This window comes from Ambystoma mexicanum, chromosome 8 (genome assembly GCF_040938575.1).
Source record: "Ambystoma mexicanum isolate Mex_15411 chromosome 8, UKY_AmexF1_1, whole genome shotgun sequence".
In the NCBI taxonomy this organism is placed as follows: Eukaryota; Metazoa; Chordata; class Amphibia; order Caudata; family Ambystomatidae; genus Ambystoma; species Ambystoma mexicanum.
In genome coordinates, this window is record NC_090929.1 from 533,420,502 (window position 1) to 533,433,478 (window position 12,977).

Genomic DNA, 12,977 nt, shown 5'->3' on the forward strand with positions numbered 1-12,977 from the left:
GCTTACAGTGCTGCGGAGAGTGAGGTACAGGACGAGGCACAGGCAACAGCGGACGATGAAGTTGTGCAGAATGAATGATTGAAATTTTGTGTGCATTATGAGATGAACAGTGAACACAATTAGCGCGCAACAAATGTCCTGGACTAAAACATGTACATATGTATATGCAAATTTTCTTTTTATTACAATTTTTGAAAGTTTTGCGTGAGGTTCTTTTTTCCTCTCCTATGCTCTTTAAGATGTTTTTTTTTTTTTTGTTGTTGTTGTTTTTAAACTGTCATGTTTTTATTACATATATATATATATATATTAAGTAAGGTACGAATAATGATGATTGAAAGGCTACCTTGTCTGTCAACACACCCCCTCCCTCACCCAATTCTATATTTTATCAACGAGACGTTACAACGTGGAAATGTTTACATGTTTGTACTTAATGAACTCTTGTGTCTCAAACAGGATTTATCATGGCATCGAATGGGCAGCCTGCAACTAATAGATATGTTAGATTTAGAGAAATGTTAGTGGCTAGATTGACATATTCATTTGAATGTGGTTTATCAATGTGTGCTATTGTGTTCTTCATCTCAATGTTTTGTCTAGTATTACACTGGGTTATAGCGTTCATCTCTACCGAGATGAACGAGGGGGGAGGGGGGGACAACACCACCCTTGCCCCTGGAACGAAAACAATTCCGACTGTGGGTACCAAAGAAGGTGATTTCTTGATCTGGGATGGATCACACTTTGTGTGGGGATACTATACTACACCACCCACTGCTGTCCTGTCACAATCAAGAACCAAAAATGTAAATAATGACACAATGTCCCAACCTGGAACATACAACAACCGCACGATCCCTCCCGCCCCAATTTCAAACAACGATCTCTTGTTTATTAAGGAGGATGGAAAAGTGATTATGATGACAGAACACAAGTCCCTATATGAAGAATTAGAAAAGGGGGGTGGGAAGGAGGAAGGGGGGCCTGGTTCTTCACCTACTATAACGAAAGAGTACAGAAGAAGGGAGAAAAATAGGCGGAGAAGAGAGACTGGTGGACAGGGGTATGATGAGTATTATGGGCTAGGGTTAGACAAAATGGAAGACCCACGACACCCTCACCAAGCAAATAAATGGTATGCAGATATGAGCACAACAGCCAAACAGACAACCAATGAGAGCTGCTATGTCTGCTCGCTTATCCCCCATGCATCAGGCACACCTAAAGTATTGTTGCCACGAGAATTGCCCATTGTGGATGCCCAATGTCTCCTTCATCTCACGCTGTGTGGAATAAAGAACACTTTTCAAGCACACGATGTCTCTTTCAGAATGCTACAGAACAACAAAACGTGCTATTCGCAAGCGTCTGGAGTAATCTGTCTTAAAGAACCTTTCTTTGCAATACAAGGGACACTGTTTTCTGAAAACAAATGGAAAGACGAAGAAGTGCTGTGCAAGGCAGAAGCACTGAAAGGTGTCCAACCGGACAAGTTGCGGTGGATGGAAAGAACGTGCTTGCCAATATGGAAAGAACACATCCCTAAACTAACATGGGTAACAGCGATGGAGAAACCCTTCAAGCTACAAAGTGAAATACAAAACGAACTATGTTTCAAGGGAGAAGGAAAAATGGCAATGGGAACGAACAAGAACTGTAACAAAACTCTCACCATCCCAGATATGAAAAGAGGAACAGCAGCACTAATGGACACATACTGGGTATGCGGAAACAAGGCGTACTTGCACCTTCCCCAATCATGGAGTGGTAGCTGCTCAATGGCCACTTTGCATTCAACACTAATGGTGATTCCAGAAAGCCACATTGACAGAAGTAACATGATGAAAGGAGGCTTGAACCAGGATGCAGCTTCTCCAACTACACAAGCGCACCTTTATGTCCTGTCCTCCGGAGGGAAAGGAGAAGAGCTCTCAAGGAACAAGCGAGCCTCGAACTACATATCACAAGCATCATCTGATTTATTGGCACAGATCCCAGACAGGTATCGCCTGTTCAGCTCCGTGGAAACATTCTTTGCCTCGCTAGTATCAAGTGTCCAAGCAAGAGCAAATGCAAAATGGCTCCAGATCACACGGTGGGAACTGATCCAGTTGGCCAATGACACTGAAGAAGGGTTCAACATAATAAAGGTGGAACTACGAGCTCTGCGACTAATGACCATGCAGAACAGGTATGTTCTAGACCTGTTAACAGCGATCGATGGAGGTGTTTGCCGAAAAATAGGAAGTGCGTGCTGCACGTTCGTACCTTCCGAAGACGCAGAAAATGGGTCCCTGTCCCACGTTATTGAAGCAGTACATAACCTGGGCGAGAAGATGAAAATGGAAGGTGGAGCTGAGGATAGCTCGTGGTTCGACAATATCTTCTCTTGGGTTCCCTCATGGCTTGGAGTGACAATGAAGTTCCTGATACCAATAGTGGTGATCATCCTTGTGATGTTCTGCCTGTGCCAGGTGGGCCTCCGATGTTGTGCTAACGCAGTTCCTAACGGCGCAATGATGATGGTGACAATGGGCAACTCTGGTGGTACAATTAAGGCAACACAAGAAGTACATGTGCAGACAGGAGCAGATAACACCCCCAGGTACCAGTTAGTGCCTATGTGCCGTGACAAGTTCATAGTAGATAAACTATGGCACACCACTATCAAAGAACCGCGAGACGTAGAACTGGAATGGTATGAGGAGGTCTGGGTAGATCTGGAAGAAACTGGCGACTGTATATATTTAACATGTACACCAGACGAGTATGCTAGGAGAGGTGAGAGTTTAAGGGGGGTGTGCAGAGCATGGATGCCTATAAAAGGAACCCCTGCATGGGATGACGCAGTGATAGAGGAACAAGAATGTAGAAGATTGGAAGAGCTAAAGAATTCGTTACTTTAGTAACGAAAGGGGGGAAATGTAGGGGAGGAATGGCCGCGAGGCCCTCCTCACCTACAGCTTCCTCCCCAGGTGAGGACCATGACTCGGTGGGCGCCCCCTCGTGCCACCCGGGCCCAGGTGGAGGAGGGTTCACCCGCCGACGACATTGCCCACCCGTACCCTGTCCTTGCATTTACCAAAAATTAAGTTAGGCCTAGACGCCATCTTGCCTAGCAAACATGGTGTGAGTTCAGCACACTGTAACGAGGCCCCCACCTTTGGAGAGCCTTTCATGCATCTCTGCCGCCTCAGCAGCCCTGGCAGATCCGCTGCGAGCGCGTTCCCATGAGAAAGTCGGAGATGAGCTAAACCCGAGATGCCAACACGGCAACATTATATTAGTCACAATGTAATAGTGCACCCCGTATGACCCAGACCGCAAGGCCGGGGTAACGGGGAAAAAAGCTGAAGCATCACTATCTGAAGAAGGTAGAAAACAATTCAAGTATTGGTATTAATGAACTACCTCTGTTTAAAATGTGAATAAACTATAAAAATGTAACGTTATATGATATCCCTCCAGGTCTGGACTAATGCTGCTATAACCACGGAGAAAGATGTTGACCAAACATGTAACCTCTATCTGTAAAAGTGTTTTTCAATAGTATGTAGAAATTTGAACTCATATATGTTGTCTGAATCACCCAAAGCGGCGAGCATCAATCTCTGTAGGCCATAACCTAGATATCCCTCGTATAACGTTTAATGTACATACAATACGCACACAATGTAGTAAACATAATGTTAGGTAATGAAAAGGTACCGGAACCGACTGTATTAAAGAAATGTGTAACGAAATTGAAATATATATATGTGTCTAAATAACGTCAAAATAAGGCAGAACAGTATAAAACTTCTGCATTCACTGATCAGCAACGCACGAGGAAAATACCTTTGTGAGTATATGCAAGGCCATTCCCTCTCCCACCCCACCAAGCCTGCCAGATAAAAAAGCTAAGACTTGTGCCGCGCTCCCTCACCTCCCCCAACCAAGCTGGCGTTACTTCAGAGAGTCAGAGGCCCCGGCGCCGCAACCAAGGCCACAGCCCGCCACCTGTGTTATTTACAGCACGGTAATAAACCCACGGCTGAACCCACTGATCTACCAGCACCCTCTCATAAATCCCACGAACCCCCCAAGAATCCTGACCCCGCGCAAGGACGACCCCCATCATTGGGACAAGACACAGAGACCCATCTATATAATAACTTCTAACGCAGCAGACAGACATGTATCATTCGGCCCAGGCCCCAGAGCCCCGTCCCGCGACCTAAAATACCGGTCAATAGGACACAGGTAAATCTCACCCCAACCGACAACCACCAGACCTCTCTCGAGGTGCATTCCTCATGTGTTGTGTTTATTTTATAAGATAAGCTATTGAAGCGATTTATTAATGAACTTAAATGTCGTTTTCTGAATAACTACAGTGTGCATGGCCTAGGGCAAATGAGACAGGAAAGGTATTCGTCATTGTCACAGGCTGCCCCAGCACATCAACACCGCGCAGATGACCTCAAGCCGGCCTGCCAGGCCCAACCCAACCCACGAGGCTGACCAGTGACGTCGTCACGCCAAGACCAACCCCGCTGCAGCAACACCTATAGTTAGTCGACGCCACCCAATCCCAATTAACTTGTGCCCCCTATAGTGTTTAGGTGTTGATGACGTTTTTTGTATTAGAAATACGCCTGTCTTTGCTATTGTCAGGCAGAGCGCTCTCGTAGGTTGCAGAGTTCTTTGCATGCCTTATTTTTGGATAAACTCCCACTTACGCTCACCCGCACTCTGTCTTGGCCTTATTCCCACTACGGGAGAGTCCCTTATTGTCTCTCATTGCGGGGAGGATCGTGCTGATTTGGGGGCGCTTCCTTTCACTAATTACCAGCAATTGCTTCTCTGAACATTCCATATGCTGCACGTTATCTCACAAGAGCCAACACCCAACATTTGAAGAAAGAACATTCGGTCAACTCTTTACCGGCTCCTTTAGGTAGTCATCGAGTAAAATCCACCTGGAAGCTTGTAACCCTAAACTGTGAAGTGAAAGCATTCGTTAACAGCACATGTCAACTGGAGACCGCAGTTGCATAAATGCAACGAGTGACATTGCAACAGTCTGTGTATGTATGTGGCCAAGTCCATCAAGTCTTCCTATGGGATAACAGCGCCAGCATTGCAATTGTAACCTTCACTAGGGGAAGTGTGGCAACACACTTGACCGTCCCGAAACTACGACGCCCATTCCTGCCAGGGCCACACAAGCCTCATTAGTGCAAGTCAGAGCCGTTGCTAAGGGGGGGGGCGGCTAAGAGGGCTATAGCCCCGGGTCTTTTGGTTGTAGCCCCGGATAGAAGCTCAGGAGCTACAACCAAAAGACTAGCTAGCCCTGAGTCCCGACAGTCCCGACATTAGCATAGCCCCGGATCTTTTCCAGACCTAGCAACACCCCTGGTGCACGTACCAACAGGGCCTTAAACTGTAATATGGTCGTGTAATTAATGATCTTGCGTTAACATGGGGCGAACCTATTTCTAGATACACTATCAAGGCATAAGCCAGGCCAGTGACATCGTCATATTTAATATGGGACATTAATGCTGAGGTAATATTTCGATGTGGCGCAACCGTAAATATGTTCAGTAAGATAGGAGGGACATCGTCCAAAATCCTATGTAATACGCACCCATTGCCTCGCAGCACGGCCATGTCCCAGTCTGGTTTCAAAACAACTTCTTAATGGCTAGTGACCATTCAACTACCGGCCGGGCGTCCATGCAAGCAGCCATGGAAACAGGCAGCCTCAGCCATAGTTACACTTTTTTGCCTTCACTGATGAAAGTTAGTTCATTCCAAGTAGCCCTCCTAAATTAAATTCCATGTGACCCTCGCTGCCACAGCAGGTGAGGGGGTTTGAGCGCACCCTCACAGCTTCATGCCATGATTCTTAATTTCTGCATCAATGGAGTGCACCTGTCACTCCTTCCATAGACAAAGCTGCATTATTCTGCATGCCTCCTACGGCATTCAATATGGCGTTAATCCCCCATTCCATGTCGGAGGGCAAAGGCCCGGCAGTCCAAGTTATCGGCCTGAGCAAAGCAAGGGCCTAAAACAAGGGCATCTGGCAGTTATCCCTCTTCCAGCCCTTGTAACAGGGGATTAATGCCATTAGCACCCCGGGATACCAAAGCGGTAAACCAGGGTGCTAAAACAAAAAAAAAAGTATTTTCCTTCATTCAACGAGATGCCGTGCACGTGCTGTTGAATGAAGGAAAATACTTTACAAAGATGGCCGCTATGTTTATAGAAGGTGGGGCTCCTTAAGGAGCCCTTCTTGTATGAAGATGGCAGACGGGAAAGGGAAGCAGCTGTTACGTTAGAGGCAGGCGGTAAGTGGGGATGGCAGTTGGCATTTAAAAAAAATATATAGTTACGGGAGTGAGAGCGGAGGAAAGATGGCGGCCCCTGGCGGGGGAGTCAGCCTGCGGGTTACGTGTAACACAGGCTGAGATTACAGGTTTCAGCCTCCGATCCGCAGAACATGATTGGCTGCACCCCCCGCCATGGGTGCTACTTCCATATAATGTCAATATTCAGTCCTTCACCCGGGATCTCTGGTGTCCTGAACTTGAAGCTGTGTGTGTAGCTCTATGTCACTTAGCTTTGTATTGGGTGGGGCGGGGGATCTGCTAAGGCGAAGGCACAGAGCAGATTCATCCCACAGGGCATACAATTTGCATTTAATTTCTTATACACCCTGCCCTGGTTTGACAAATCAACTTCCGGGGCACCAGTGGTCCAGGGGGGAATATCGGTTTCTAAACCATCAATCAGCCTCACACCTCTAGTACACCAACAGGGATCAGAACAGATTGAAAACACAAGCAAATTATAAACCTCCTTGTCCAATTGTGGTAATGTGGACGGAACGGCAGGCTTAGCTCTGCAAGGTCGTGAATCGTTGGTTAGTTGCAACACAGCGTGAATACAATTATTACCCAATGATAAAAGGGACTGTCCAGTCAAGGTTGTATCAAAATATCTACTTTATTAATATCACAACGGACAGTTCTAGCACACTACAAAATACAACTCATCCTGTAAAGGAATGCAGAGGGCAGACAGTTTCAAGAAGGAAAGGGATGCACTCTGTATCGTGACAGGAGGGTAGTTGGTAATGGTAAAGTAATTAATCACAATAGTTCAAGGATGCCTGGTTTCAACACAAAGGGAGCAATGGGTCGTAAAATGTCACTATGGGCCTTCAGAAAAGGACCAGGGGGACAGAATCACAATGTACTTTGTTCTTGTAGAAGTTCTTCATGCTCGACAGGATCGAATCGGTTGCAGTGCGCTTTACAGCCCCTGCAACATAGTTGAAGATGGTAGACAGCTGTGGGTATCAAGTGGCAGGCAGTTCGGCGAGCGAGGATGGACACACGGCTGCAGGCTGACCTCACAGTGCCTCAGGGTCAGGAATCGCTGTCTCTGTGCTGGTTGGTGGGTCTGAAGCACTGGTCGAAGCGTCTCCTACAACGCTAGCCACTACGGCATGACAACAGTCAGCGGTGCAGTCAGTTGCAGCACGAAGGACGCAACTGGCTCGAAAATGTCCTTTAAGACGGAGGCTGGTTGATGATTGTCAATGCACTCCTCCTAGCTTCTTCACTGGGCTTGTGTTGTCCTATAAGGTGGACGGCCCAAAGCTGAGGAGAGTGGCCTTGTCCCTGGTTTGGTTCAGAGACTCTCTGACACTCCCCACATAGGAAGCTTTCTTGCAGAGCCTAGGAGGGTACTCTGTGTGCTGGCTGGGTAGCGGTTCTGGAGCCGTTGGAGGGTCCTCTGGATTCAGTATCTCCCTCTGTTCCCTTGGAGATTAGCGTAGGGATTGTGCTTCCCACTTTGGAAATCCTGGCCTTCCTTTACTGGTGGAAGCTGTAAGGCAGACTGTACCTTCAGTCAGGGTCCAATGCTGAGTTCTTCGTGTTACTTTTTGCAAAGTCTTCAGATGATGTACTCTTGGCTGTCATATTCCAACTAAATATGACATGGGGGGACGGCACCTGTAGGCTGTGTCTACCCAGAGTTCACAGGTCTATTTGCATGTCCTGCAGTGAGCATAGGAACATGTGTGAGGATTAGTCCCACACATTTTCCGGAGGTTGACCTACCATCATTCAATTTCATTTAAAAAATGTGAAAAGCCCAGGTGTGCGCACACCCACTGTGCGGATGGTCGAAATCCTCACACCTGGACAAACCATAAAGTTTTCTTATAGATACTGGGTAAATGAGCCCACATCGCTTATTGGACAAGAATTATTCATCTTGTCTCAGCCCATTCCTCATCCAGGTATACTGTCCCTCTCCTCTCCTAGGTCGCTCATTAAGTTCTCATATTCGCAAAGCCACAACATGGCATTCCTAAGGGATTTCATTCAACATACCTTGCCTGGAGGACGATGAACTTCCCTGCCTGGAAGATCTTTTGCACGGGAAAAAGCTTTCAGTAGGCCTCCGCCTTACACCCTCCCTGGCCTCCCAACATGGCCTCATTATGAGCTTGCCGGTCTGGATACAATGGTACCGGTAAGCTTGTCGGTACCGTTGTATCCGGACGAGCAAACTCCGACTTGTGTTTGCGGGTGCCTTTCATCCCGCCAGGTCTGACCTGGCGGGTTGAAAGGCACCCGCGAGCACAGCATTTCGGATGCACAGGAACCGTTCATAACGGTGCCTGAGCATCCGGCTTCCCCATTCCAATTGAGTATAGGGCTCAAATGGGAATGGGGAAGATTTATTTCCCGGCTCCCAGGAATGGGCAAATACCGGGTCCGGCAAGGCCGTAATGACCCGGTAATTGCCCATTGCTGGGTGCTGGAAAAAATGCAACTCCGGCGGCAGCCGTGCCTGTATGACAGGCACGGCTACCGCCAGTGTTGTAATGAGGCCCAGTGCACTGCCTCGAAGTGCTATAACTCCAGCACAACTGGCCAGCTGGCTTGGCCTACCAGGCTTCTCTTGAACTCTTCCCTGGGTTGTGAAACTTCCTTTGTGGGTCTGTGAGTCCAGCTGCTGGCTGCCCCCCCACCACAGTGCTGTCTCAGTTTCAATTCATCACCAACTTGTGGTATGGAGTACACAAGATGCATTTAGAATAGTCTGCAGGTAAGTCTTCAAGGTAAGTTCCTTTTATTTCGATTCAGGTTACATGTACACACCCAGTGCATAGTGAGATGGACCCACCAGCTCTCACCACCCCGACTGCCAGCTCCAGCTGACACTCACAGGTGATCTCATCAATACAGGACATCACAACATCCACAGCACAGACACACAGGCAGCATACCGTGTAAGGAGAAGGATGCCATCCAAAAAAACTTTAGACATGAATGCACTGTAATATGGAAACCTTTCCAGCACACAACAATACTGTAGTGAGATCAACAGATCTGTAAGTTGCCTTTAATGGGAATACCAATGAGTAATGTTCTTATAGATTTGATAAAAGTACAGTAGCTAGCGATACGAACACTCTATAAATGGCTCAACACAGTGTTAGCCCTAGATGTGTTGCCGCCCTACAGGAGGGAACTTTTCAAGTATGTCCCCAGACGCTTCCTCAAAGAAGCACAAAGACTGAACCCTGGATCCAACCCAGTGGCTCTGCCGGTATCAGTAGGTAATCAATGCTCCATTCCTTCCTCCCCTCCCATCTCCTCTCTTCCTCCCTCCTTTTCTCCCTCCCTCCCTCGCTCCCTCCCTCCCTTCCTTCCTTCCTTCCAGGACCCCACGTGGAAACCCTTTGTCAGAATTTTAAAGCTTAACAGGCATTCTTTATTATTAATATTAATAATAATAATTAAAAAAAAATGATAATAATACTAATAATAATAATAATAATAATACTGTGTATGTGTGCCATTCTAAAAATGCTCGGCAACATTTTATCAATGTATTTTATACTCTACTGTTTGTATGCTTTTTAATCTGATTTACTCGTCACTTATGTCTCTTTATCTTAAACTTCACCTGTTGCTTCTTTCTTATAGGTTTGTTTCACATTGTATTATTATTATTATTATTATTCAATTCGGATAACGCACCAGCCGCCCTTAGGCCTCAGACAAATGTACACTTGCTCTAGTGTCACCCTATCTTTCTTATGTTATTTTGCTTAACTGTCTGTCTCGTCGTCGTCTCAACTTTTATTGGCAGAGCTATGCCCACCTTGAGCTGCATCAAATGTTCATTAATTTCAGTTAATTGCCCCTAAATTATGTCATGCTCTTCCTTTGGAGATACGTGCCTGCTATTGTCCTGCCATTTTCACAAAGCACTTTCAGGAATTTAACTTCAGGTTGCATTTCCAACAGCATTGTGATTTATCATGGCCCCGTCAAGCAATTCCTAATCTAGCACTACCATCAAATTCCCAGCATCATATCTTAACTGGCATCATCATTCCACTGCACTAGCACCCGGCACAGGATCTTACTGTCCAGAACCTTGAAGAAGAGCAGGTATCCACCCAGACCAACCTCTCATTGAACTTCACACCACACACGCTCGGGAAACAACACTCAATCATCACCATGTTTAAGCAGGCTAGAAGGATGCTTCCTGACACTACCCAGCATAAAGCACCTCAACCACTCTAAGAGTTCACCCTGCTCCACAGATACCACCACACTTCTGTTTAACACTTACGTGTTTAGACAAATGCAGAAAATGGCCTCTTCTATGCCTGAAACCAGTTTAGCAACAGCAACCTTGCTCACCACCAGCTACCCCACAAACCACTATAGCCATCTCTCACACAGGAAAGGCATGCAAATGGCAGAATCCGTTCCATATGAAACCTAATAGCATAGCATGGCCTTACTCTTTCGGTAGATTCCAAGACACTGCATATCATTACGATCTAAGTGTGCAATCTTACCCAAGTGGCAGAAGCGCCCGTACAGCCCCGGGTCACAGAGGCAGGCTCCGTAGATCCGGTGGCATCGCCCTTTGTTGGCACAATTGCATTTCTTCTTGCAGGACTTGCCAAAAAATCCCTTTGGACATCCTGAAAATATAGAAGGACGTTGCTAAAGAGGGCCCGCCACACTGCGGAAATTTGAAAAAATGAAAATAGGCTATCTTTTTTGTTTTAATAATACACATACCATCTTCACAGAACTCTCCGCTGACCCCTGACGGGCAACGGCATTTCCCACTGATGGCGTCACAGGTCCCCCCATTCTGGCAGCTACACACTGAGCTGCAATTTTTCCCAAAGGTCCCCTCAGGACAGGCTGCGGGGAGAAATAACAGGCGTGGCTTGAGATTGTTTAGTAAGTACCTTTGCATTAGCTCATCTATATATTTTACGTTTTGTGTAAAGTACCAACATTTCACTTTTTGCCTTCTTTGGAATCCCTTCAAACATTGTAAACATACAGAAATGTGGGCAAAAAGAACAGAAATTAGAGTGGGCCACATGTAGTCCCCTAGCCAGAAGTTTCAGAAATATTCACAGAAAGTAGCAGAAGTAGAAATTGATCGGGCCCTTGTAGTGTGACCACTCCCCTGCCATCATTGTCATGTAGGGGCCACATTTATGTCTCCAGCTTTAGCCTGACTGTCAGCAAACTCTTATTGCCTTGTGTGCGTGGAAGGCTTGTGAAATCTTAATTTCCCCTCCTATCACTTCCCTGGGCACTCCAGGTCTGCTCTTCATGTGATCTTGTGTCCTGCTGTAGAGGAGGTCCCAGACATGGCCTGCACCCCTTCCCCTCATTTCGAGGTACCAGGAGTGTATTCGCCAAGGTATGTGTTGTATGAAGAGCAAATTAACCTACAAAGAGCTGCACTGGGACTCTGCCCAGAATATATCAGAAGATCCATACCGGTTGAAGCACCCATAACCAGACAACCGTGGGCAGCACGGTACACTATTAGACAGCCATACCAGCCACTGATACGAAATGAGGAGTACCTACACACGGTCCACAAAGAGACCCCAAAAGCCATATTGGAAGGCCAGTGGAAATGACACAAGGGCCTGAACAGACCCATAAATAAAAAAAAGCAGCTATCGAAGATAACACGCCAGTGCGAGTAACTACGAAAATGAATGGAGTAAATACAGAGAGGAGACAATGTTATAACGTGAGGAAACAGTGCTACGAGACAAGATGGAAGCAACCGTCCTGTTAACGTGTGTAAATAGGCTTGAAACGCAAGACGCTTAGAAATCGATACTGCTTGCAATGCTTAGTAGAAGATAGAGCGGCAAGCGGCAACCATATATCTACCTCAATAAGGCACATTATACAAGTGCGACTCCATTTTGTAAAAACATAAATGTACCCAGGCTGCCAGAGGCCTGACAGGCCAAGTTTCGAAACCCAGCCAAAGGCAAGTGAAGGAGCGGAATCGAAGCTCAACAAAGAGCGGCTCATGCCTAGGAAATCGAGGTCAACCAGAGAAGGGGAGGAGAACGTCAGCTCACAAGACTCCAACTTCAGAGCATACCAGCCTGCCTCATGAAGCTCAAGATAAGGGGGGCCCATGCAGGTGGCTAGGCTGACAGAATTAAATGCACTAAAAGCTGGAAACTGAAGCAGATTCATGGTGAACTAACACGTGACCAGCCAGGCGCAAAGAAGTACCATCGGCTGATGTCATCCAGGACCCGAGGATGCCATAACTTTTCCCGATAAGAGACTACAGTTTTGAGGCCATCCTTAGCCAACTAATTGACACATCGCCCTAAAACACTGATTGATGGAAGGGAGGCAGGGGGAAACTTGGGACACCAGGCACAGAGGTGTCCATTTTGCATGCTGCTAATTAAAAGTGGAAATGTATGTCTAGGGGTGTAACCTGCCCAATCACAATGGACCAAGTTATCTTGAGTCCTAGAGATATTGTAACCAATAGGACATCGTAGTTATAGTGACGTTTATCACGCGTGATGTAGAGGGATGGGCGTAGACGCCCACCCAATAAGAGGTATCCAATCCGCATGCCCAATT

General features: G+C 46.7%; 1 protein-coding gene across 2 annotated transcripts in view; it reads right to left on the reverse strand.

Moving 5' to 3' along the window:
* MEGF6 (multiple EGF like domains 6) overlaps nt 1–12,977 on the reverse strand; it is a 1,562,146-nt gene that overhangs the window by 146,153 nt on the left and 1,403,016 nt on the right. For both annotated transcript variants that reach the window (XM_069610227.1, XM_069610228.1), the window contains 2 exons: nt 11,124–11,252; nt 10,895–11,023 (listed from right to left, as the gene is read on the reverse strand). In XM_069610227.1, coding sequence (XP_069466328.1) covers nt 10,895–11,023; nt 11,124–11,252 — 258 coding nt within the window. The remainder of the gene's footprint in view (nt 1–10,894; nt 11,024–11,123; nt 11,253–12,977) is intronic.